Source organism: Uloborus diversus, chromosome 3 (assembly GCF_026930045.1).
Source record: "Uloborus diversus isolate 005 chromosome 3, Udiv.v.3.1, whole genome shotgun sequence".
NCBI classification, from domain to species: Eukaryota; Metazoa; Arthropoda; class Arachnida; order Araneae; family Uloboridae; genus Uloborus; species Uloborus diversus.
This window is the reverse complement of record NC_072733.1, coordinates 91,141,206-91,166,415: the sequence shown is the minus strand read 5'-3', so window position 1 is coordinate 91,166,415 and position 25,210 is coordinate 91,141,206. Positions and strand designations below refer to the sequence as shown.

The 25,210-nt window shown below is 32.3% G+C and overlaps 1 protein-coding gene across 1 annotated transcript in view; it reads left to right on the top strand.

The window, feature by feature from the left end:
* The window catches only part of LOC129218565 (synaptogenesis protein syg-2-like), a 70,669-nt gene extending 47,042 nt beyond the window's left edge, over positions 1-23,627 (top strand). Inside the window, exons 6-7 of the mRNA XM_054852875.1 lie at positions 4,056-4,287; positions 22,665-23,627. Coding sequence (XP_054708850.1) covers positions 4,056-4,287; positions 22,665-22,789 — 357 coding nt within the window. The 3' untranslated portion in view covers positions 22,790-23,627. The remainder of the gene's footprint in view (positions 1-4,055; positions 4,288-22,664) is intronic.
* Positions 23,628-25,210: the final 1,583 nt, after the last annotated feature.

Here is a 25,210-nt window from a genome sequence, read left to right as displayed (position 1 = left end):
AGCATAACTTAAGCTTACATTTTCGCATGGAATGATTTTTTTTTTCTCATAGTTATTTAATGACTACTAAAATTGGAGACAATTGAGCCATAAATGCTGGAGCTATTAGAACCTGAACTTTAAGTTGGCCATTTTTTGCATACTTACCTTATAGAAGTGATGCAGATTAGTTTTCACTACCTGCTCACAAATACATGAAAATTTTTTCGCGGACCTGGCTCACAGGTTGAGAAGCACTGTTGTAGAGGAAATATGAGTTTGATCTGTGTTAAGAAAAACGCATTACGCGGATTGTCCGAAAAAGTTGTAACGTAAAATCCAGAAGCCATCTTCACGAACCGACAGTAAATGACGTAGGAAGCGGGATAACCTATAAAACGGAAAATGTAAAATCGAGGTTCCAGAAAACCAATAAATTCATCCAGGAGCAGCATGTACATTGTTCTAGTTCTTGCATTTCTTCTGTAGGAGCCATTTTGTTTGGAGCTGCAATTACAAGCTAATTTTATAGTTTTTGCCATGTCTACTTTTAGCACTATTTTGCAATGTGCAGAGATCAACACATCACGCGTGCAGCGGTAATCGAGTTTATTTAATAATGTCGAATTATGAAGCAAATAAATCAAGAAGAATTTATTTCTCGAGTAAGGTTGCAGCCGAATGAGATAATTTTGAACCCATTTCAAGGTAAAGTAACTTTTAAAATATTAATGATATTCGCGTTTTTTTTAACAACTCATTTTAAATTTTATTAAACTCTTCTTCTACATTATGCAGCATCGTTGGCATGGCTTGTTTACAAGCTACCTTTAAATGGTGTAACTTTTTTACACCTTACTTTAAAAATAATTATTGATATTCACATTTTAATTAATGGCTCTTTTTGAATTTCAATAATTTAATTGTTTTCACCGTGATGTTTATCTTACAGGTTGTGTTACGTTTGTATTTCATTTTTGCTGATGTTGAATTTTTTTTATGTATATTTCTGTTGCTTTTTTTAGTCAATAAAAGACTTAACCCATTTTTTTCCTCCAAATGTTTTACCTTTTCAAAAGATGGTAACCGTTGTGGAGCTCTTTTTAATCCATGCTAGGGTATTGAGAGTATTTTCTAAATATGACTGGAAGGACCAGATGCACTGCCCTCATTGGAGAACTAAACCGCACATACATACAAATTTTATTTTTTGAAACTTGTGTTTCCCGTGTTAATTCATGTTTTTTATTATAAGTTTCAACTACTAGTTCAGTGTCAACTACTGGTGACTTTACCTTACTTTTATTAGTATAAGAAGCACGAAAAGAAAAGGAAAGTAAAACTAAAGCGGTTACTTGGTATAGTTAAATACATTTTTTGCATTTTTTTCATTTTACAAATGTTACGGTAAAAAAAATCATGAAAAGCATTTACTATTTTCTCATCAAATAAGGATTTCAAAACCTTTATTAAAACTTTTTTTCGTATTCAAAAAAATCTTAATTTTTTTTTCTCAAAATGCATCAACTTGACCTAACATGGGTGAAGTTGATACACAAGTGAACAAACTCCTACGCTGACGTAGTAAGCAGTGAAAGGAAGTTTTAAAAAGCTCTTTTTGAAGAAAAGTCTCATAGAACGTGTGAAATAGAAATCAGAGCTAGGTGATAAACGTAAATCTCATTCAAAGATGATACAAGCATAAGTATGCATATCTTCTCCAAAATACGTTCTTTCAATCGTATCAAACGAATTTTCTTCCCTTTGAGTTTTTTATTATTATCATTTGGTCATTTTTTTTTTCATTTTTGGAGATAGAAAAGCCACTTAAAATTTACAGGTAAACTTGCCACACGTTTCACTTAGACTCAAACAGCGCCATTACGTTACTAACTTAAAAATGGTGAAAACGTATTCTCTTAGATAAAATGTTGCCTCTCTTAGTCAAAAAACACAGCAGTATCTTGCCTAATATGGTATATATAATTACTTAAACAACCTATATGGCAATTAAAAGCAGAAAAAAAAACTTTTGTTCTCAAAAAAAATTTCTTTAGAATATCTCTCAAACTAAAAAATAAGCCAGGTTTTTCCTTGTACGTAGGTCAAATCAGCCTAAATCCTTTGCTTTTTTACAAGTTTTTCAGTTTTAGGCACATACTCACTCACGAATTAAAGCCCTTGTATCAACCCTGTACCAACTGAACTCCGATTTCCTCTTGTCTAGTTCATGTGAAGTGATAGCAGAGGTGAACAGCGACTCCTAACACTTTGATTTTGCAACAGAGTGGTGGTGGAAAAACTGGAAACAGTCTAAATGACACTTTTTGCAGACGTAAAATGTGTATTGGCTTTTCCTATTTTCTCCCAAAATAATAGTAAAAATTCATATTAATGATAAAAACACTTTTAAAAAACTATATCGTTTGGATGAAATAAGATACTTTGTTTAGGTAATGTTTACGTATTAAAAACATTTGGCTGACGCGTAATTAAAATGTTGTTAACCAAAAAATTCTTACAAGTAATTTTTGTTCATTTTGAGAGGGAACCGCATATCTGACAAATGTTGGTCGCATATCAGCAAAAATCTTTGTTTACTCCCGTGAAACAGGGTTGAGAGACGCAATAGGAAACTACTTTTTCATAGATTTTGCCCCTGCTATGGTTTTGAGGACCAAATCATTTGAAGCAAAAAATAGAAAATTGCAGTGATTCATAAAAAAGAAAATATAGCATATTTTATTTATTACCTATTATTTTTATTTATCTACATATTTATTTATTAATTAATTTATTTATTAATTATCTTATTTATTTATTTTTAAGTCCTAATGTCTTAGTAAAATGGAACTATTTAAATTTAACAATTCGTGTAACGAATTTTGTGCCGTACGGAAAAAAAAAACATAGTGTAATCGTGCCTGCTATCCTTCACACGACAGTCAACTGTGCTAGGTGTACTGAAAAAACTAGGCACATCCGCCAATCAACTTTTGACGACAATGGTAGAGGCACATGTACCTGCTGTACCGACCACACCAGGCAGTTGACTGTCGTGTGAATGATGTCAGGCCTACGTGTTTTTTTATTATTATTTTTTTTTTTTTACCAGGGTAGACTTTTACCTGGTTGCACTTCCTTATAAAGGCCCATATGAAAGTTGATTCAACTAAGTTAATTTGCGCGAAGGAGGTCTTAAGGTTCTTAAAATCTCAATTAAATGGAAAAATATACAAAGTCCGGCTATTAATTTCCAGGACTGATGTAACTGTAGGAGCCAGAAGATGGCGCTAATGATTGCATATTGAAGAGCGTTTTCTTCTGCATGTGCAGTGCAATCGACATCATTCTAAAGTAAGTGGTTCTCGTGGAAAGGCGCATTAAAACGTAGCTCTCAAATTCCTCTCGTCAAAGTGAAAATGGAGCAAAAAATTAACATTAAAATTTGCTTCAAATTGGGCAAGATAGCTGCAGAAACATACAAAATGTTGAAACAAGTTTACAGCGAGTAAGCGTCATCCCGCTCAATAACTTTTGAAAGGTTTAAACACTTTCGGGACGGGCGCAAAAGCGTCGATGATGATCCACACACAGGTCGACCGCAGTCCGTACGCACGCTGGAAGTTTGCATTTGGGTGACAACAGGAATTGAGACACTACGTTTTAATGCGCCTTTCTACGAGCACCACTTACGCCGAATGACGCCGATTGCACTGCACATGCGCAAGAAAACGCTCTTCAATATGCAATTATTAGCGCCATCTTTCGACTTTTGGTTCTCCTGCAGTTTCGTCAGTCCTGGAAATTAATAGCCGGACCTTGTAGTTTATAGACTATTTACTATCTAAACATTATCTATAAAATTAAATTTTGAGCATATAGGACACACAAAGGTTCCATATTGGACCATAAAGGGATATGAATCTGGCTTTGGCCCTTAGATGCTTTTATAAAAATAAGCAAACAAGTTAGAAAAGTGAAAGAAAGACAGTGTGATATAAGAAGAGCTAATCACAATTTTAAAAATCATTTTCAATGGCAGAAAATAAATTTTTTTGTGTCTTTATTTTCAGGTTCCAGCAAACGAAACAACACCTCACGCTCCTATTTATTATACAGAAGACCTGAAAGCATCCGTTTTAGGTTTACGGTTCTATGTGAAGCAAAATATGTTCAAGAGTGACGAGTTAAGGCTGAAGTGCACAGCAACTTTATCCCGAGTTGTTAGCTTAAGCAGTGACGTAACAGTAGTAGGAGGGAATCAACAAAACTCAGGTTTTCACGTCTCAGAAAACACAGTCTCTGGTAAATATATTTTTTAAGTTTTATTCCATTTTTAAACAGTCTGTTGATCTTCTGTTTGATTTTCTGTGGAACATGACATTGTTTGTTGCAACATGTTAGGCCTTAAAAATGATGCTTCTCTAGCATTATTAAGTTCTCATATTTTTACTTTCATCATGCTGGCATTGCCCGGCGTTTCATGGTATACCTCGAAAATAAAAGTTGTGACAAGCAACGCATGTTTAACAATCAGGCCTGAATGAAATTTTAAAAAAGAGAAAATTTCAAGTCAACATATAGAAAGGACCAATTTTATGAGTCCCCTTTGGATTCTTTTAAAACTTTTAAAATTCAGTCATTGTAATTAATAAGCGATTTAACATTCCGATTTACTGGCTTTCTGGCGAAAACCCCTACGTAAATTCTTGAGCACGAAAGGATCCTTATGCCAAATTTGGCAAAGATGTGACGAAAAATGTGAGTTTGTATAAGCCCCCCTTCACCATGTGAATTCCTGAGCATCAAAGGAGACCTGTGCCAAATTTGTCAAGGTTCCAACTTAAACTGGATTCGTAGATATATATACACACACAGCATTTTTTAAATATAAAAGATTGTGAAAAAACAAATAATGAAAATTATAACTAAAAGTATTGAAAACTCTATACAAACTGTATTCTATACTTCGTTCCAGAGGACAATAATATTTTAAAACGAAAGCATGACATTTTTACAGCTTACTTTTACAGTTTATTTTTACAGCTTAGTTACAATTATATGTTCAAAGCTGCTCAGTATCAGGGTTTTATCGTTCTATTGAATAAACTATTTCAGCTATGTGAAATATTTTGAATACACCTCATCTTCATTCTGTTTCACTCTAAAATTTAGTAGAAAATGTACTTTGTGTCCATAACTAAACGACCCTACTTTCAGTAGTCTAGCGGCACAAGTATTGCTTAAAGAAGTCATGAAATTTAGTGTGAAATGTCATTAAGTTATGAAAATTTGAGCGAGCACTTAAATAGCTCAAAATTTCACCACCGGTGAGTGCTTTTTATGAGTTACACATTTGTTATACATTTACGATGATTTAAAATAAGTCTTTCATTAGAACATGTCCAACATGATGGCTATCATTTCCGTCTACCTTCTAGAATCGTGATATAGCATGTTCTACACTCGACCGCAGTATGCTTTCGGAAATCTACGAACATGTCGTGATATGCAGTATTGAAGATCAGATAAAGCTCTAGGATTATCACGATTTAAAAAAATGCTACAAATGCCTCCAAAGCTAAAACTCACACGGTTTGAAGTTTACTAGTCGGAAAAAGATATATTTCATTATATAAACCCTCTGGTGGAGAAATTTGAACTACTTTTTATGTGCTCAATCAAATTCTCATCTCTTCATTATGCTGTACACAAAATTTCTGAACAATAGTTTTGTTGCTAGAAAACATTAAAGCAGGGTCATTTAACTATGGACACTCTGCATTTATCAAGGAACATTTGAAGTCATTGTAATTAAAAGAAAAAAAACTGCTCGAAAGAAAAATAATAAAAACATAAGTTGAAAAGTAAAAATAGTTCCAATAAAGACAAAATCATGCTTAAAGACATTTATCTAACTACTTTGGAATGCATTGAAAATTTCAGAATTTAACATTTTTTTTAGCAATTTACAAGTGCACAAATATTAGTATAAAAACGCTTTATAGCTGAGCTGAATGACTGCAGTAAATATCTGGAAGATCTTGTCGTCCTCTTGCTTCTTCACTAGCTCCTTGACATAGTTGGTAGCCATGTCTACAAGTTTGGCCTTCTGGGAATTGAAAACGATGTCGAAGTTTCTTATGGCAACTCCCTCCAAGAAAGAAGAAGAGAGTCCAGGCACCTTTAATTTGGAGAAATCTACGCCTAATCCCCCCAACTTGACGTCAAGTTCAAATTCATCCAGCTCCATGGTGGAGTCATGAAGACATGCTAATACACTGAGGGATGCATCAACATGCGACAAATTAGCTGCAGCCGCTCCTTCCAATGAAAAAAGCATGGTGGACAACATGGAGAGTACAATTGAACCATTGCCGTTGACATCAAATTCAATGTTACATATGCTTATGTTGGCATATGTTGACAACTTTTCACCTGGGCAGTTTTCACTTTTATAACTTTTTTTGACTGCCATATGGATAATTTTAAAGTTGGTTAGCCCATGGATGATTAGCTGAAACGAAAATGAAAATTAGCACTAAGATTAATATTTTCTAGTATGTGTTACTACTTCAAGTACTTTCAAGTAAATAATATCAAAATTTATTCAAAAGAACTTTTAATAAGCGAAACGCGCTACTAGTATATTCAACTTCAGACAGTGGAAATTTTATTCTGCAATTCATTTACTCATTTTTTAAATCCGATCATGATCCATTAACATCCATATTATTTGTTAGGAGCAGATTGGGTACAGTAAGATACGAAAATTAAATTACATTTTTTTTATTATTAAAAAACAAGGAAATCAATCTCTTTCAAATGATGCAATATGTATGACTGTAATAAGCATTATAAAATGGGATACAGAAAAAGCTATGAATTCGCACGTGCATGAAATAAAATAAAAACGGAATGCAATTTTGTCTCACTATTCCTCCAGTAAGAAGGAGCAGTAAGAGGCACTAAATGGAACAGTAAGACACATATTTTTTGATTTCGCGAAGTTAGAAAGAATCTAATTTTACTAGGCAAAATATGAGACATTGTTGCTGTTTGGTTTTGGTATGAGTTGTTGCCTTCGGTAAGAAATTTTATGTCTTGACACACAGTAATGACATCTGGTACAGAAGAAAGACAAAACTTTGAAAATCATTTAAATCATTAATGCTAATTTTCAAACATACAACATTGTTTTTTCTTTTTCTGTACATTATACAATAACAACACCTTCCATCTTAAGCTTCTTGTTGTCTCCAACTGACACTAAATGAGTTCGGTCTCCATCTGAACTGTAGAAGTCTCCATCTGATGAGTCGTCCAAAACTATCAGTTGAGATCAGTTTTCTTATTTCGACAACATCTAGCATTGGTTTGATTTCTCAGTTCTGCTTTTTGGATACCCGTGTATCTGTTAGGGACTGAGATTGAATGATTTAGAACAGTGGTCGGCTGCTTAAATTGACTGAAGATCTTCTTTCCAAGTTTAATGAAAAACAAGATCGGATTGTGGGAGGGGAGGGAGGGGGCATAATGCATACGTTAGAGACTAAAACGGATGGTCTGCATACTTGAGACTATTGTGAAGCTGACTTCGAACGGTTGGTCAAATTTGAATAAAAATACTTTGATGCGTATTAAGTAATTGTTTTAAAATGCAAAAATAATGAATTGCAAACCAATATCAGAATATTTTAAAACACAAGTATTATTTTTGCTTTAAAACTGATGAAATAGTGCCTAAAAAGTTCCAGTGACTATAAAAAGTTTGGAAAATTTTCAAATAACTTCCGATTTAGACGTTAAAACGAACTTTGTTTCAGAAATCAATACATTATATGTGTTGAAGGAAATTTTTTTTTCAAATTTTACTAGTTTTTGATTGTGCTTTTCGGTATCATGGCATAACATTTGCATTTATTTTTGCATAGCAACAAAAAACATAAATACTTTGTTTTTTTACTTCGACAACCTGTAATTCTTCTGAAAAGGCGATGAGTTCCTTTCTCACTTTTGCATGGTCTCATAAAATTCTGAACCAGAATATCTCCTTGAGTTTTGGTCGCACAAATGTCAGGTCTTTGTGTTAGTTTTTTTCCTCAGTGGAATTTTTTCCCGTTAATATTAGTTAGGGGACCTAAGGCCCTTTTAAAAAGTTAAATTTTGTATTTTTTGACACTCTTTTTTTTTTTTGTTTTTGCTTTAAACTCTCAACATCTTTACTCTGCATCTGATTTTTGCAATTTGAAGTAGGTATCCAAGACTAACGGTTGTGAAAATAAAGGTCTTGCAGGTTAAACGGGAACACCTTGTATAGACATGAAGTTCAGGAATCATGTTTCTTTAACCACTCTGGTTAAAAGGAAGTTTTTTTTAACTTTGTTTTCATGTATTTAAAATTTTTAAGGATGAAAAGTTTGAGCTTTGTAGCAAATACCAAGCAGTTGTAGAAAATTGCTGGTCCTAAAATCTCTTTGTAGTTCTGTTCCAACCTGTTGAAATCTTGTTACAGTCATTTAGTAGGGGAGGGTGGGGCACAATGAGACGAAAAATATAAAACTCAAGAAATCTGGAAATTGATTCTGTAAGAAAATGTTTGTGGTGGATTTGTAAAACAGTAATTATACAAACTTTTGAAACACAAAAAACTTCATTACTATTTAAAGTTTTTGAGATAATATAAAAAACAACAACGTAAAATTTCGTCTCACTGTGCCCCACACTGGGGTACAGTGAGACAACATGTAGGATTGAGTGAAACATAATATATTCAACGTTTAAAACCAAAATTAAATCATAATGAAAAAAAAATATTCTAATTTCATCGTACAATCATGTAATTTCCCAAACCACAAAAAGATTAAAATCGCTTTGTATCATTTCTTTTCGTCGGAGCTCTTATCAACAATTTGATATTTTTATTCGGAACGGATGCATCATCTGTTACAGATGTTCAAACATAGTCAAAATGGTTTTATTTTTGCGCCAAAAACTAATGTACAAGTCTCTATCGTTATCAGCTACCATTAGATTATTTCCAACATAAAAGTATTTTTGTTTGATGGCAAATTCTATCAGAACAAAGTCTCCTTCAAATAACTCACGATTATCTCTGCAACCCCAGAAGTCTATAATTTACAGATTATTATGATCTACTTTATCTAAAATGCCACTTGGAATCTCTAGGTTAGTTACAATTGAATTAATTTATCATAGAATCGACAGAAAATATTCTTATTTTTGCCTTACGTGGTTTTGATTCGCATTTTTCGTGAGGTAAAAATACCTATAAAGTACATAAAGAGCAAGTTAAAATCTCTTAAATCATAAAATAAAATTTAAAGTACAACCCTTTCGACTCAGAATTCAGGATGGGGCACAGTAGACTGTCTCACTGCACCTCACTCTGCCTTTTTCTTGTAATTCAACATTTTAAGTGTTGCTCTTTCTGATGCCCCTTGGAGCACCCAAGATGATGGATAACGAAGGCGTTATTCCGTTTTTGAAGCTAATAGAAGCGGTTTCTGTTTGACAGAGCCCCATTTAGGTAGAAGTCCGACATTTGCTCCGACACACTTCAGATTTGTTACAATACAAGGAAATTAGAAGAACACCCAGGACAGTAGGCGGAAATCGAACCCGCGTCTCTCTGCTTCCAAGCAGTTGCTGAGCAAATACCGCTCGGCCATCGAGGCCCCGACAGTTTAAATAGTTGGTTTAAAGCCTAGCCTAAATGTTTTGGATGATAATTAGGGACATGGGTACAACAATGAAAATGATCAAATGGCTAATTTTTATTCATAAAAAAAATATTATAAATCGATGCATACGAGAGTCAGAAAAAAAACTTTGCTTGCCTGAAATCAGAAAAATAACGATCATTTGATTGCGAACATAAGCAACAACTTCATATTCTAGAATCCACAAGGTCGATTGCTGAAGATTCATAGATACCTAGTATCATTTACAGATTATAATTAAAAAATCCAAAAAAATAGCTTTGTGTCACTGTCCCCCACCCATCCCTACACCTTATAAAGCGAAAGGGTTAGAAAAATCCATTATTAGTAAAGTCAAATAAATATAAAAGAGTTTTACACTAAGCAATTTATTTTTTGAAGATTGTTTTATATATAAACTGTTTAATTGTGCTAGATACTTGAGGAAAACATTGAAATTTATTCTTAAGCACAGAAAAATACAAACATGTTCATCACGGTTGTCAAGGTTTTGGCCACTATGGTAAAAACCACGGTAAATACAATGATTTTTACCGCCCTGTCCAAAACCCTTGTGTGCAAAACTGTCCGCAAGTGTTCAAAACTGCATTTTTAGAGAAACTAATTTTTGGGAAAATATCAAAAATAAAATAAAATGTGTCAAAGTTATGTTTTACATTAAATATTTATTCAATCTGAACATTCATTTATACCGCTGATTCTAAACTAGTTACATAGAGCTTGAATTTTTCATTAAAAGTTCAATTTGTACGCATGAGGATTTTTTTTCCATAATAGTAACCAAACGTTTCGACATTTATGCATGTGTGCAAATGAAAGTGCTCAAAATATAGTGCATTAATTGACTTAAATGCAATAAATGACAATTTTTTTAACTGAAAGAAAAACACATATTTGAGATTATTTTACTACTTTAGGAAATAACCAATAATTTGTTTCTAAAAATTGTCAAGCTGCTATAGTTTTCGTTTATTGCAGTTACGGAATGTATTATATTAAAAAAATGAATTAAAAAAAATTGCTCAAGTTTAAAAATATAAGTGCTTATATTTAATCATCAATTTACTGTTCTTTAATCTAAGATTTAAGAAAGAATTTTCGTTGAAACATCATGTAAAACTTATATGCAGAAACCATTTTAAAAAAAAATAAATGAATAAATAATTTGAATTTTGACCTCTTAAATTCAAATTTTGCTTTTCGCAATTACGAGTGTGTGTGTGTGTGTGTGTGTATGTATGTAGGCATGTGTGTTTATGTGTGTGGGAGGGGTATGTGTGTTTGTGTGTAGGGGGTATGTGTATGCGTGTGTAGGCATGTGTGTTTGTGTGTAGGGGGTATGTGTATGTGTGTGTAGGCATGTGTGTTTGTGTCTGTGTGCAGGTATGAGTGTGTGGGTAGTTGTGTGTATGAGTGTTTGTGTGGTGGGGAATGTGTAAGTGTGTGTAGGCATATGTGTTTGTGTCTGTGTGCAGGCATGAGTGTGTGGGTAGTTGTGTATAGGTGTGTGTGTGTGTGTATGTGTAGGTGTCTGTATGTATGCGTGTGTATGTATGTGTTTGAGTGTGTGTATGTGTTTGAGTGTGTGTATGTGTTTGAGTGTGCGTATGTGTTTGAGTGTGTGTATGTGTTTGTGTATGTGTGTGTAGGTGTATGTATTTGTGTGTGCGTGTGTGTGTGTGTGTAGTTGTGTATGTATGCGCGTGTGTGTAGCATATGGATGCAACCAGGAAACAGTTTTCGCTATAGGAACAGCATCGTGAGAAGCCGGTCGACGGTGATGATGCAGAGGGTGCTGGTGGGAAAATAAAATGATAGCACATCAGAACAGTCAGGTGAGAACAATAAGCAATCGTGATAGCTCAAAAGAAGCTTTTTTTTGCACCTAAATATTACACATTTAATGAAATTCCTTTGTGTTGTAAATTTAACTGAAATTAGTTGTCTTGGTAATGTTGTGAATTCCTTATCACAACTCTACCAACTGTGACATAAGGACGGTTTTTTGAAACATAGTTATTAGCATTTTTTTAAGTATTTTCAAAATGAATATTTTGGAGGAAACTATTATCAAATACTCATTATATATATATATATATATATATACACCTCTTTAGCTTTTGCATAATTTTGGACAGTTTAAGACACTTTCGGACCCTTTCGGGCAGTATTCGACAATTTTGGACGTTACAGGCAAAAAAAATTTCCTTACTTCTTCGATAGTGAAATTTCCGACTCCAATACTAGAGTCATTGAAGTAGATACTTAAATCTTGAAATCGCAAAGGGTTAGCTGAAGGTATCCGTAGTGCAGCACTTCCTTTTGAAATAATTCTCTGGATAAGGCCTTCCATGAATACCAAAGTTGAGCCAGGAACCTCAGCTCCTTTATTCTCCGAAAAATCATCTGTCGCATTGTCTCCTGAAAAATTTGATGCATTGCCTTCTGCTTCATTACCTGCTGTGCCTACATAAGATATGGTGGGATGTAGGTAAAGAGTTAATACAGTGAGATAAGAAAATTCAATTAAATTTTTTATCATTCAAAAACACAGAAATCAATTTCTTTCAAATTGTAAAATATTTGTCACTGTAATAGGTATTATAAAAGTGGATCTAAGAAGAACTACGAATTTACACAAACAAAAAATATATACACGCATATATATATATATATATATATATATATATATATATATATATATATATATATATATATATATATATATATATATATATATATATATATATATATATATATATATATATATATATATATATATATATATATATATATATATATATATATATATATATATATATATATATATATATATATATATATATATCAACGAAAAGCAATTTTGTCTCACTGAACCCGCAGTAAATGGGAACTGTCAGACACTCATTTTTTGAGCTGGCAAGCTTTGAAAGAAACTAAATTTGCCTGGGAAAATATTAATTATTGGTGCCTTTTGGTTTCTGTAAGAGCTATTGTCTTTGGAATTTCATGTCGTCTGGACACACAGTAGTGACACTTACCGCCTATGTTTAGGACAGACATTTAGATAACTTAGATGACTCTGGATTAGTAAGTGGCTTAAGGTGTCTTAATGCGTCACCTTGTGATGTCGCATTTGGTAAGGATGGAATGCTGTCTCTGCAGCCTTTGTCTACCACAAGTACAACAACTTCTTTCATGTGTGCTCCAGAAAATTGCCGAAATAGCTTATCCAACTTCCTTTATAAGTATGTTGAAATTTTAGAATGTGAATAAAAATTATTAAATTTATATCACGCAGCAAAAAAACTACTAAAAAATAAATAGAATAATCACAAAATAGAAATATTTATGTACTATTATACAGCTATAAAAGTCATAATTCCGTTGAAGTATCCTTACTTTGTTTGTGTAGGACTTTCAAGCTTATTTTATTATTATTTGAATCAACAGTTTAGTTGCAATTAAAATTAAATCAATGCATAATGTCTCACTGTCTCTTCATTGCAAAATATAAACTCAATAGCTGCAATTCTTAGACAAGAAAATTAACAATATCATTTTATTGCTAAAATGAACGTTTGTTAATATACTAATGTAAAAATAATAACACTAGTCTGTAAAGTTAATTTAACAGTTTAGAAACAGTGAAGTAAACAATGGAGATATTTTACTTCAATATTTTCAAACTATGATAACAAAGTTATTTTTTTACATCAGAATCGATAGCATCCTTTTTCCTGTATTATTGTTCGAAAATGTTGATTTTTCAAAACAGCTTATCGGAAAACTTTTTTAACACATTGCTTTTGTCTCACTGTTATCCCTCTGTCTCATTGTACCCACTCCTTCCCTATGTATGTGTATATATATATATATATATATATATATATATATATATATATATATATATATGTATATATATATATATATATATATATACATATACATATAGATGTATACATATATATACATCTGCAAAAAGGGCATTAGTCAATTATTGACACTAATCTCAAAATTTAACAACATTTCTGCTATATTTTTTTACACTGAAAGGTTTTATTAATTCATTTTAATTAAAATTAAATTTGATTGTAATTTAAATTATGTTGATTTTTTGTTTTTCTAATCAAAATTAATGTTAGTTTCTATGAATATTAGTTCCAAGCGTAACAAATGGAATATCAGAAACAGATTTTGCTTTAAAAAATCACAATAAATTTTCTAAGACAAAAAAAAAAAAAAAAAACGAACAAATTTGTGACTTTAAGAATGAATGCTTAATAAAAGGACCTAAAATTGAAATCACATTTTGATTTAACCTCCATAATTTTTTAAAATTTATATATGACAAGGGGGACAAAAATCCCAATAATATTTGACAAGTATTATAAGTTATGTAAAAATTAAAATTATTGGATCTCTTTCAAAAAACTTTTTTTTTGGGAGGGAGGGGTAATTAAAATTTTTCAAAGTAATAATATTATCCATTGAAATGTTCAATATTAAAGTCTTATTTTATAAAGTATGAGAAATAAAGTGTAGCAGATTGGATACCTTATAAGTGTACAAAACTGAATTACAACAAAATATCTTAGTCAAAAATGACTTAAGTTCTTTCATAATGGGGTTATGATATATGATCTGAATCCACGCTGCATCATTATCAGGGGTGTCTACCGAGGGGGGGGGGGAAGAGATAACAGGGCTGATAATTCCTGATTGAACTCCAAAATTTTCCCTGATTTTACAATCGTGATTTTCACACAGATGTAATATATAGCAATATTGATGTAGCACAAAATTTCAAAAAGAAAAAAAATAGAGACTTGTTTTTGGTTTAAAATAACCTTTTTATCAACGCAAAAAAAATGAGCTAGTGTTCAAAAAACACTCACCTACGGGCAACAAGCAATGTTTGAACGGTATTTTATCCATAATTTCCTCCTTCATACATTAAATTGTTGTAACCCTGAAACACTACTGATCTTTTTTTTTTTTTTTTTTGCAAGTTTTATACTGAACTTCATTGATTTTCCTTTTTGTACTTGAGTGGCAATCTTTCACCATTTGCTTTTGGTTTCTCATATAACTTACGATTTTCTGAACAGTAGACAATACAAAACATACTATTAAATAATACAATATCTTTTTCGTGTTTTGTTTCAAAAAAAGGATTTTTCATTTATTATGTGAAAGTTGTGTTTAATGAAAGAAAAATCCAGCAAAGACAGCTACTATATACTCAACATAAAGTTTAAACATAACAATGCATATCTCTCAAAAACTGCCATTCAATCCAGAATATTCAATGAATTTCCTTCATAACTATAAAATAATTTTAAAAACAAGAAAACATCTTTCTATGAAGAAAATCACTGTACACATATACTCAGAAACAATGTATCATAATGTCTGAACTAAAACTATAAAAAATCACCATATTTTAAACAGTTATTGCTATTTAGAAAGGTAACATTGTTAAAGTAATAAATCAAAATCAGAAATGTCTCTTATTCATCATGGAGTATAACTATGCATATTTCTCAATAACAACCATTCAATCCAGAATCTTCAATACCTTTCCTTCAAAATTATATCAAATACAAGGGTGTTGTTTTAAGTTCAAAAAACCATATTGTGATTTCAGTTGGCGTATAATGACTCCTGTCTTATTTTAGAATTATTATTAAACAGATATTCTTTCAGTAAAATTATTAGTCTTATTCTTGAACTGATTTTTTCCTCTTTCCGCAATTATTGTTTTAATCAATATTAATTTAATAGAGAGTTTTATTATATCATGTCACTAAGGTCTTCAAGAATCTGAGCTCAGAAAAATATTTCGAAAAACATACGAACAAACGAAGTTAAAATCACAGTAGCTTCAAAGCAGTAATGAAAGTATTTTCAGATAGCTTCCAAATTGGCTATAGTTATTAATGTCATTTAATGTAACTTAATTGTTTTAAATTTAAGCAAAAATGTTCATTTTGAAATTCATAAAATAACTAGAAAACTCTAATATCCAATAGCGAGGAAAAATTAAAATTTAAAAGAATGGAAACGTACAATAGTTTCTATTGTGTTTAATTACTGCATTTGATTTCTAAATATGAAATATTTCTATGATTGAGGAAGAAATTTTATCATAATTATAATATTGGTGAATGGTATAAACTGTTAGTGGTCAAAAGAAGGCGATAAATTAAAAAAAAAAAACATTTCAAATAATCGTACTATAGTTAACCAAAGGATTCAAACACTGCAACGAGAAAAAAAACATCTATTAAACTTACCAAATTGCGTGTAATCTGCAGCCAGCAACAGTAAAATTATTGTAAACGCTCGAAAAGCCATCCTTTTAGTTTCAAACTTCAAGAACTCATTTGAAAATCTTTAGTAGAGCAAGCACTGAATACGACGAACAGCAATGACGCAGGTCCTCGCCTTAAGCCTTTATACCTGTACGAACCCTGCAACGTGGCAAGCAGCTCGTGCCTCTTCTTCTCCACTAGTGTCGACATATTTAATTAACTAAAAAAAAAACGTTTGTGGTTTTCTTCAACTTATTGTACAAACTATTAGATTCCCTGAATTTATTATTTTTTTAAATCAGAATGAAATGCACGAGGAGCATTTCTAGTGTATAACTATTCCCAAATGGATTTATGTCATAATATCCTCGTAAGGCTTAGCAAGATATTTTGATAAAACTTAAGCCAAAACTTGATGAACATGATTTTACTGTAGTTATTATACCCTATTTTTAAATTTTCAGCGAAGTACGCCCATTTAGAGATACTAATTTTTAAACTTTGAAGATAATCGAGAATCAAGCAAAGCGTTTACAACATGTGGTACACCAGTTAAACACATAACATAGCAGGTGTATAACACGTAAAGATCTACAATTAAGGCTTTGCAGTCTCAGTTTTATTTTTAAGCAAAACAAGTATATTTTTTTTTAGACAACAGTTTTGATTTCAGTTAAAACTAACAGAAATCCAGTAAATTGTTTTTGATTGAACTATCTAAAATAATATTCACTTCTAACTAACTTTTTTTCAAAGAATATAGCATAACTAGCATATACATATGTGCTTCACTTTTGGAGGCCGTCCCAAAATGTGAATATTTTGACTGTATGTCTTCAAAAATAGTACTAGTACTTGGGAATGTAAGAGTCCCCAAATTGAAACATTTATATTATGCTGTCCCCAAAATAGAAAGTTTGCTGCTGCATTCGCGATCTGAACTATCTCGGTTTGATTTTGACAAAGCTTAAACATCCAGATTAGCTAGGATATCCATAAGTGCTTAGATTTTAGGGGCCGTCCCTAAATATGAATATTTTAACTCTATCTCCTTAAAAATATTACTACTACTTGCGGATGAAAAGAGTCCCCAAATTTAAATATTTAGATTATGTTGTTTCCAAATTAGAAAATTTGCTTCTGCATTCGCCATTCGAACTATCTAGGTTTTTTTTTGACAAAACATAAGGATCTAGCTAAACTTCGATATCCATACGTGCTTGAACTTTGGGGGTCATCCCCAAATGTGAATATTTTGAGTGCATGTCCTTAAAAATAGAACTAGTACTTGGGGATGCAAAGAGTCCCCATACTTAAACATTATGTAGTCCCCAAATTACAAAGTGTGTTGCATTCGCCTTTCGAATTATCTGTGCTTCGTTTTGACAAAACATGCGGATCTAGCTAAACTACGATATCCATACGCTCTTAAACTCTAGGGACCGTCCCCAAGTGTGAATATTTTGACTGTATGTCCTCAAAAATAGTGTTAGTACTTGGGTTTGCAAAGAGTTATAAATTTAAACATTTACATTACATTGTGCACAAATGAGAAAATTTATTGCTGTATTCACGATTTAGAATTGCTCCTTTTTTTGTGAGATACTTTGTACACTTTCACAAATAGTTGTATCATTATGTATAAAATACGAAAATATTTTTATTTTGTTCTTCTTACTGCCTAAGGAATGTTGTAAGGTAAACCTTTGCTGCGTTACTTGCAGCCGGTTTTGACAAATGAAGTATTATAAATTTTCTATTTCAATAACAATAATAATTATATGCATTTCTTTAAAACCAAATAATATGATTTTTCGCAGCCATTTATTCTTTATACCTTAGAATTGGCGTCCAAAAAATTACGAAGATTTGTTTCCGTTGAAAAATAAGTCTTGCAGTACTTTAAAGCTTAATTGTTCTAGATAAAAGTATTTTAATCATGTTAAGAGAAAATATTGGTAAAAACTAAGTGTGTAGAGAGAGCGTAAATAGGAGATGCTTTCTGTTCATCAAAAAGAAAAAGCGGCCAGGTAGCAAGTAAAGGTATGAAGGTTAAACATACTTATAAGCACATAATCATTCCTTCAAAGAACACTTCGTTTCCGAACAATATTTGTGCCTAACAAGAAAAATCAAGCATCATAAAAAGCAATGTGTCTAAAAAATAAGCAACGAAATTGTAGTTTGAAAAATGAAAAAGTCAAATTACGGAAAAAGAAACACACATGCGATTGGCAGAAGATTAAAAGCAGGGAAAAAAGACGAAAGGTTAATCCAAGGTACACATGAGCATATTCAGGAACACAGCGGCTGTACTGCGTGGATAAGAACGTGATGTGCAAGCTCAGTGAAGTGTCGATCTTGTCTACGGTTGACACGGAATTCCAAATCGACAAAATCGTAAATCCAAGCCGATAGGTTAGTTTCAACCACATCCCTTATGAAAAAGACCTTATTAAAAAAATCGTATAACTAATTTAAAAGAACCAGTAGTAACAACAAATGAAAGTTTTGATAACGGGATAGGAGACAAACGGGCATCGAGATTGAGAGAAACAACCGCTCCACCCCGATTGAAAATACTTCTTTCTGTGAAAAAGGTTTAAAAGCTTAGAACCGATGCCAGAAATTCCCATCTGTCGCCAATGAGGCCCCCGTTTAGGAGCCAGGGGGAGAGTCCATTTCTTCTCACGCCCTGTGTGAGGTGCTAAATGATACATTACTAAATAATTTTTTCTCTTAATAACCTCGACACGTACTGCCTGTTTTTCTTCGCTAAAACCTCTTCCGAATTTGCGCATCTGTCAGGTCTGCTCTGATTTTTTCAAAATACGGATGGAACAAGGAAGTAAAAGGATTCAAAGGAAATGCAAACTAATAGACCAGCAGTTATCCCAAAGTATATTCCAAAAAGAGAGATAGCACGTGAACTGCCTATCCTTAACCTAAAGCCCCTTTTTAAAATGGAATCGATGTAGAGTGCTAGTTTTGGCTTTCGAAAACGGGCAGTACAGAACATTCGAAAAAGAATGTCAAATTTGGATGAAGTTCAACTTCCTTTCTCTTCAGTTCAAAAGCAGTGAAATACAAATAGACTGTTTTTATATACTCTTTGTGTTTATCGTGAAATTAAACAGCTATAAAGTTTGTGATGTCAAAGGTTTTTACGCCGCATTAGTGGAAATTAATGCTTTGCTTTCAATTAGAAAATTAGCAATTTGTTGGTTTTATTTTCAAAGCATGATTTCATATTAACCGTAAAACATATAAATCAGATACATGAAATGTAAATAAATATAATCAAGATATGTTATGGTATGCTTGAATCGAGCAACCGGTGAAACCAGGCTCCCCGTAACTAATCAGGAGCTTCAAAAAATTCCATTTTGAATTAATTCAATATTCTCTAATCGTTCCCATTTGAATGTCGACGCCACATTGTTAAAACTACAGGTTGCATACAGCACCTTTCAGGGGTGAAACGCTTGTTCACCAGCGGCACCTAATACGGAGCCGAAATTGCACTTCTAACTAGGGTGAAAAGCAGGCACCTTTTAAAAAATAGGCAGCCGGGGGGAAAGGAATGAACCTTCGGAGAGAGAAATGGCACCCTTACTGTAGATCCTCCTCCCCCTCCCCCCTATTGTGTAAATTTTTTGAATACAGTTGTGTATTTTTTTTTTTTTAAGTTTTGTTTATATTCATGATAGTCTACGTTTTGCACACGTTTCACATTGCATGAATTAAGTACTGGAAATGATTAAAACTTGTAATTACAGCATTTGATCATATTTCAGAGTTTTCAACATAGTTAAGAAGTGCTCACTGCTTTAATTCATCTGATCGTTCTCTACACCAGAGTTTATCAACCTCTTTTGACCCACGGGTCGGTAAACGCAAATGAAAAACATTGCGGACCTGTGAAATTTTTATCCTTTTCTTAAAAATAAATAAAATAAATAATAATAATTATAATAACTCTCGTGGCGGTAAAAAACTTGTGAAAAAATTCTGCGTACTGATGAGTTTTTTTTTTTTACAAAGTAATATTAAAAATTAATAACACAATAAATATCTAAAAGGTATCAAAGAGTTGTCACAAATATATTTAAAGTTAAAGACGAATAATTATTTAAATAATCATAGTTAAGTTAATGATCATTTGTGAGAAATAACCGCAACGAAAGTAAAGTGTAGAGGTACTTATGAATTATTTACATGAAGAGCCAAAAATATTCTGGGATATTAAAGTTACGGAAAAACAAAATCGTTTCTCAAACGTTCAAAATTTCAATCAAAATAACAATAAAATGAAATGCGCATGAAATTTTTCGACAGTTGAAAAATTTAAAGAAATTCCTAACGCTATCGAAATATTAACCGCTAACAGGAAATGATTCAAACACTTGAACGAAAAAGCAAAAGAAAAAGCTAGACGGAGAGAGATTTATTTTTTATTTTTTTGCGCTCGCTGTTGTGTAGTAATCTACGAAGCACAAGAATCATTTTTATTTAGTTTCTCACTTGTTGATTATGGATAATCTTATTCCGGTTATTATTTTGGTGATTAAATGTTGCTTATCGAGTACTCAAGAAAATAATGATACATATATTTAGTAGCGTTTTGAATTATGGAAATTTCACTACAGTAACAGTAAACTGAAAATCAACAACTAACGGTACTAAGGTATCGTAATGGACTAACGGTAACTGAAAAGCATTAAACATCCTTTTAACTATGTTTGAAAGCACTAAAAGCTACAAAGTGATCAAAAGCTGTACTTACTTGTTATTTTAAATAATTATCCTAGAAAAGTTGAGATTTAATCCAATAGTGTACTTCATTCAATGTGAAAGACATAGAAGCCACGCATAGATGCAATTTATCATTCGTCCGCCATATTGAAGTGGTTGAATGTTGAATGTATGCCGGAAGCGCATGCGCCAGCAAGTCATTTTGCGATTGCTTTCTGTTTTGGCATCCCTGTCTACGATGGTCTGCTGTTTTTGCACCCCTGCTCTACTTCCTGGCTAGTATGGCACCCTTGGGCACCATGCTTTCACCTTAGGGGGAATCTATTCACTCGTCTGGAACCTCTGGTTATAACAGTGCAGTCTCCCTAAAATAATATCAGCATCAGCCATTTTTAACCACTATCTAGAAATCCTGATGAGATTAAAGTCAATTACAAAAGTCTCAATTAATACTGCATGAAATCCCCTACTATCTTTTGCCCGAAGTCCAAAAAATTAATTAATCGTCAAAACATAAGCAACATTTTTTAAATCTGTCCGTTAAAGAAAATTGACGGAAAGCAAAAGCAAGAATTTCATTTCTTCACACACAAGCGAAAAAGAACAAGAGATATTTATTCAGCAGTTTCTTCTCAATGATTTCTTCATAATAAAACTTTTTTTCCTGATTAGGTTTGGCCTTTCGTGTTTTCGAAACGTGAAAAGAAAATCCTTTAAAGGGTTTTTTGCGGGCTTTATAATGAGACAAAACCCGAGACAATGCTTCAGTTCTAACACTAGATCCAATTAAACCTAAAAGTCACCTCAAATCATAATCCAAAATTACCAGCACGCTTAGACTCACAAGGTTTAGCAGTAGGGTATACGAAAAAATTACATTTATAAAATAGTGTATTTCGACATTCAATGTTACTATTGTAGACGCGCTTGCTAGAAGTTTAAGCAAGGCTTGACTGTACTCGTTTTTGTTTGCTAGATAAATTTCAATGCTTTTCTCTTCAAACCTTTTGCTCTGTTTTTAACTGACAAGTTTATAAATTTTTATTGTGATGTTTGCATAACAGTTTTTATGGATATTTATCTTTATTCACTTATTTATTAATTTTTATTTCGGTCTATGTTTAATTAATTTATTTATTTTATTTATTTATTACTATTATTTTTTGAGTAACCACGAATTGCTTATTTTTTTCACTTGATAATTGGATGACGTCCATCCTTTTACTGTAAAAAAAATGTGTAATCTTACTCCGTAAAAGCGGTGGCAGCTTAGCTGCTTCAATAGCAATGGAGTAACTTAACTAATAAAACTGGTGTAACGCTCATACGTTACACCAATTTTATCAGTTAAGTTACTCCATTGCTATGGAGGAAGATACCGCCGGAATAAGGTTACACAAAGTGCAGAATGCTGCCACCGTATTTACGGAGTAAGGTTACACATTTTTTTTACAGTGTTTGATTTAATTTTTCTATGCTTATAATGCAGGCGTCTATGTGCCTCGGAATCGAATTTGTTTTTTAAAAGAATTTATTGACTTTACACACTCCTTTTTTTTGCTAAAAAAGTATCCAGCACACAACATCCAGCATCCAGCACTTAACATCCATCATCCAGCCCTTGACATTCATTTAAGTTTTGAAGTCTTAAATTCAAAAAATGATTGCGATAAGAGCTATAAGTAGAAGCAAGAAACCCAACGAGTAGGGTCCTATTGCAATTCGTGATTTCAAAAAAACATCATAATTCAAGATCTTAAAATCTAATCTATTTTTTTTTTAATTTTATTCACTATTATGAAAAATAAAAGAGGATCTCGTTTAGGTATTTATAACTTTAAGTGTATCTTTTTTTTTTTCTTTTCAGTGACGAATCCAACGCCTCGTTGCTGCGTGGAAAGAACTATATGGATCTCAATTCTCTTAACAGCATTCGCAACATGGTACCCCAACGACATTTGCTCAGGACTTCTGATGTCTTCTGCCTACTGACAATCAATTACCGTAGCAGGGATGGCCCTGTGGAGAGCTTTTATTACGAGGTAGCTCAGCGCGCACAAATAATCACAAGGACAATATCATGAATTGAACTTGGTGTAGTAACCTTTACAGAACTTGGAAGAATTACTAACTGTGTATGGACTAATCCACTAAGTGCTCTACATCATCAAGCGAAAATTTTCACCAATTAGAACTTCTGGCTGAATTAAGCAATATAATGTTATGCTGCTGCTGCAGATTCTGATACATTTTACGGAAAGTTTGTGGATGAATATAAAACTGTACTTGCATGTACAGTACACGTAAAGTTGTACTGTGTGCATGTGTGGCAGCAATCGCTGAATCTTTACCTCATTTATATACCTAATGGTAAACTGCGATTATTTTACGGATAGACCCTTCGGTATTAACCATATTCAAGGACCTACGCACGAGTATCGTTTACAGGAAAGGAAAAATCAACTCAACTTTGGTTTGTGTGTTTAAACATATCATAAAAACTAACTCATCAGAACTGAACAAATAGAGAGGATATAAAATAAAAGCAGAAGGAATTTTGAAACTGATAATCAGTTATGTATCACCTTAACAGAATGATAAATACGTTAAGAAAATGTATTAAATGAATGCAACAAAACATGAAGCCAATTTTAGTGCAAAGACTGAAGCTTAATTAGTGCTCAGAGAGATTTTGTATACAAGATTGCTATGGGAAATTTAAATCAGGTGTGTACATATATAACTATTTGTACCTCGAACCTGTTTTCAGATCTTAGATGTCTAACATAAAAATGATTTAGATTTCTATTGCTCTCATATACTGACGTGTTTTGCGCACATTTGTATATAAGCACTCCTTATATAAAATAAATTATTAAATATAAATTGTTCATTTTTAAAACTATGTATTTTCTGCTATAACTGATATACATTTTACATATTTTTGAATGAAAAAAAAAACGACTTTGTACTTGAAAACATAAATTAAGTACAAAAGTATTACGGACTCTAAACTAAAATATCAATTAAACATGCGAAATATTTCAATGATTACATACTGTAAAACAGCCAGGAAACAAAGTTAAATAACGTTATATTTATGATCATACTTAATCATTTACGTTTACGCGGCAAATAAGCTGAGTGCAGTGATGAATCTATAGTTAAATACAATTTGGTGATACAGTGTTTGACGCAAACACTATATCACCAAAACTATTGAAACACTTTAAAATGTTCACATTTTTCAGATTTCTCGAATAACTAATTTATCTGACTTTATATTCACTAAGGTGTGTGTGTGTTTGTGTATCAGTATTTCTTATAAAAATACAATTTTTATTTAAAGTTTTTGGCACTTAATACAAAGATTTTTCCGTTACCCCTTACCAAACTTTTAGAAAATTTGACAGCATACAAGAAAAACATAATACTAATGTTTGAATTAAAAATATGGAAAATTCGATGAAATGTAAAACTTTAACGCAATTATTTTTTCTCTGCCCATGCGCGAAATATAGCAATTAAGAACATTAATAATTTAACGCTCGAGTGGATCCTCAAATTCCGAATTAAATAGGAAATATTTCGATTTTTCAATGTTATTTTTATATGATAGAGTAACATGTATGAACAACATAGGTGAAAAAATTTTGCGATACGTTAAGTAGTTTTTTTTAAATTAATTTTTAAAGTTCAAGCTCTTGTGACGTCAAATGGCATAGGAAGTGACGTCATCCCCTCTTTCGATAGTGGAGAAGCGAAGGTCACGCATTCGACTTCGAAGACGAAACGTAAAAGGCTTTCTCCTCGCATTTAACTCCTCGCGTTTCTGGAACATTAAACCTCTCATCCTCTCGAAAATATTCGAATATCTCATTGGTGTTACCTGAGGAAGATTATTTAGATTGTGCTTTAACGAATCCGGCCTCCATAGTGTGTTCAAAAAAATTATTGAATTTCTAAAAAATAAAAATATCAGCGAGCTCAAAATGTTCCTAGCGAAAACAAGGGATCTTCGGCGGAAGGCTGCCCATTCGCGCCCTGTGACGTAGGCTCGTGACGTTTCAGAAGCGCGCACTTTTGCGCGTGGATTTTTAAAAATTCATTAAAAATCAACCACGGTGTTTTAAAATTCGGCGATGGTGAATTTTTTAGTTTTGAGGGTCAATTAACAATATCCAATAGCCAAAATATAAACATTTAATAGGTTGCAACTTCCCTATTACAGTTCAATATCTTACAAAATTAAAAAGATATCAGCGATCTAATGAGTTGAATTTCAATTGATCTGTGATAGTTGACGAATCGAAAAGAATCGTTTGCAAATAATGTAATATTATCCTTATTTAAACAGAACGATTGGAGCCATGTGTAGCAAACTTGCGAACGCCCCATACGATTCGTCGCCTG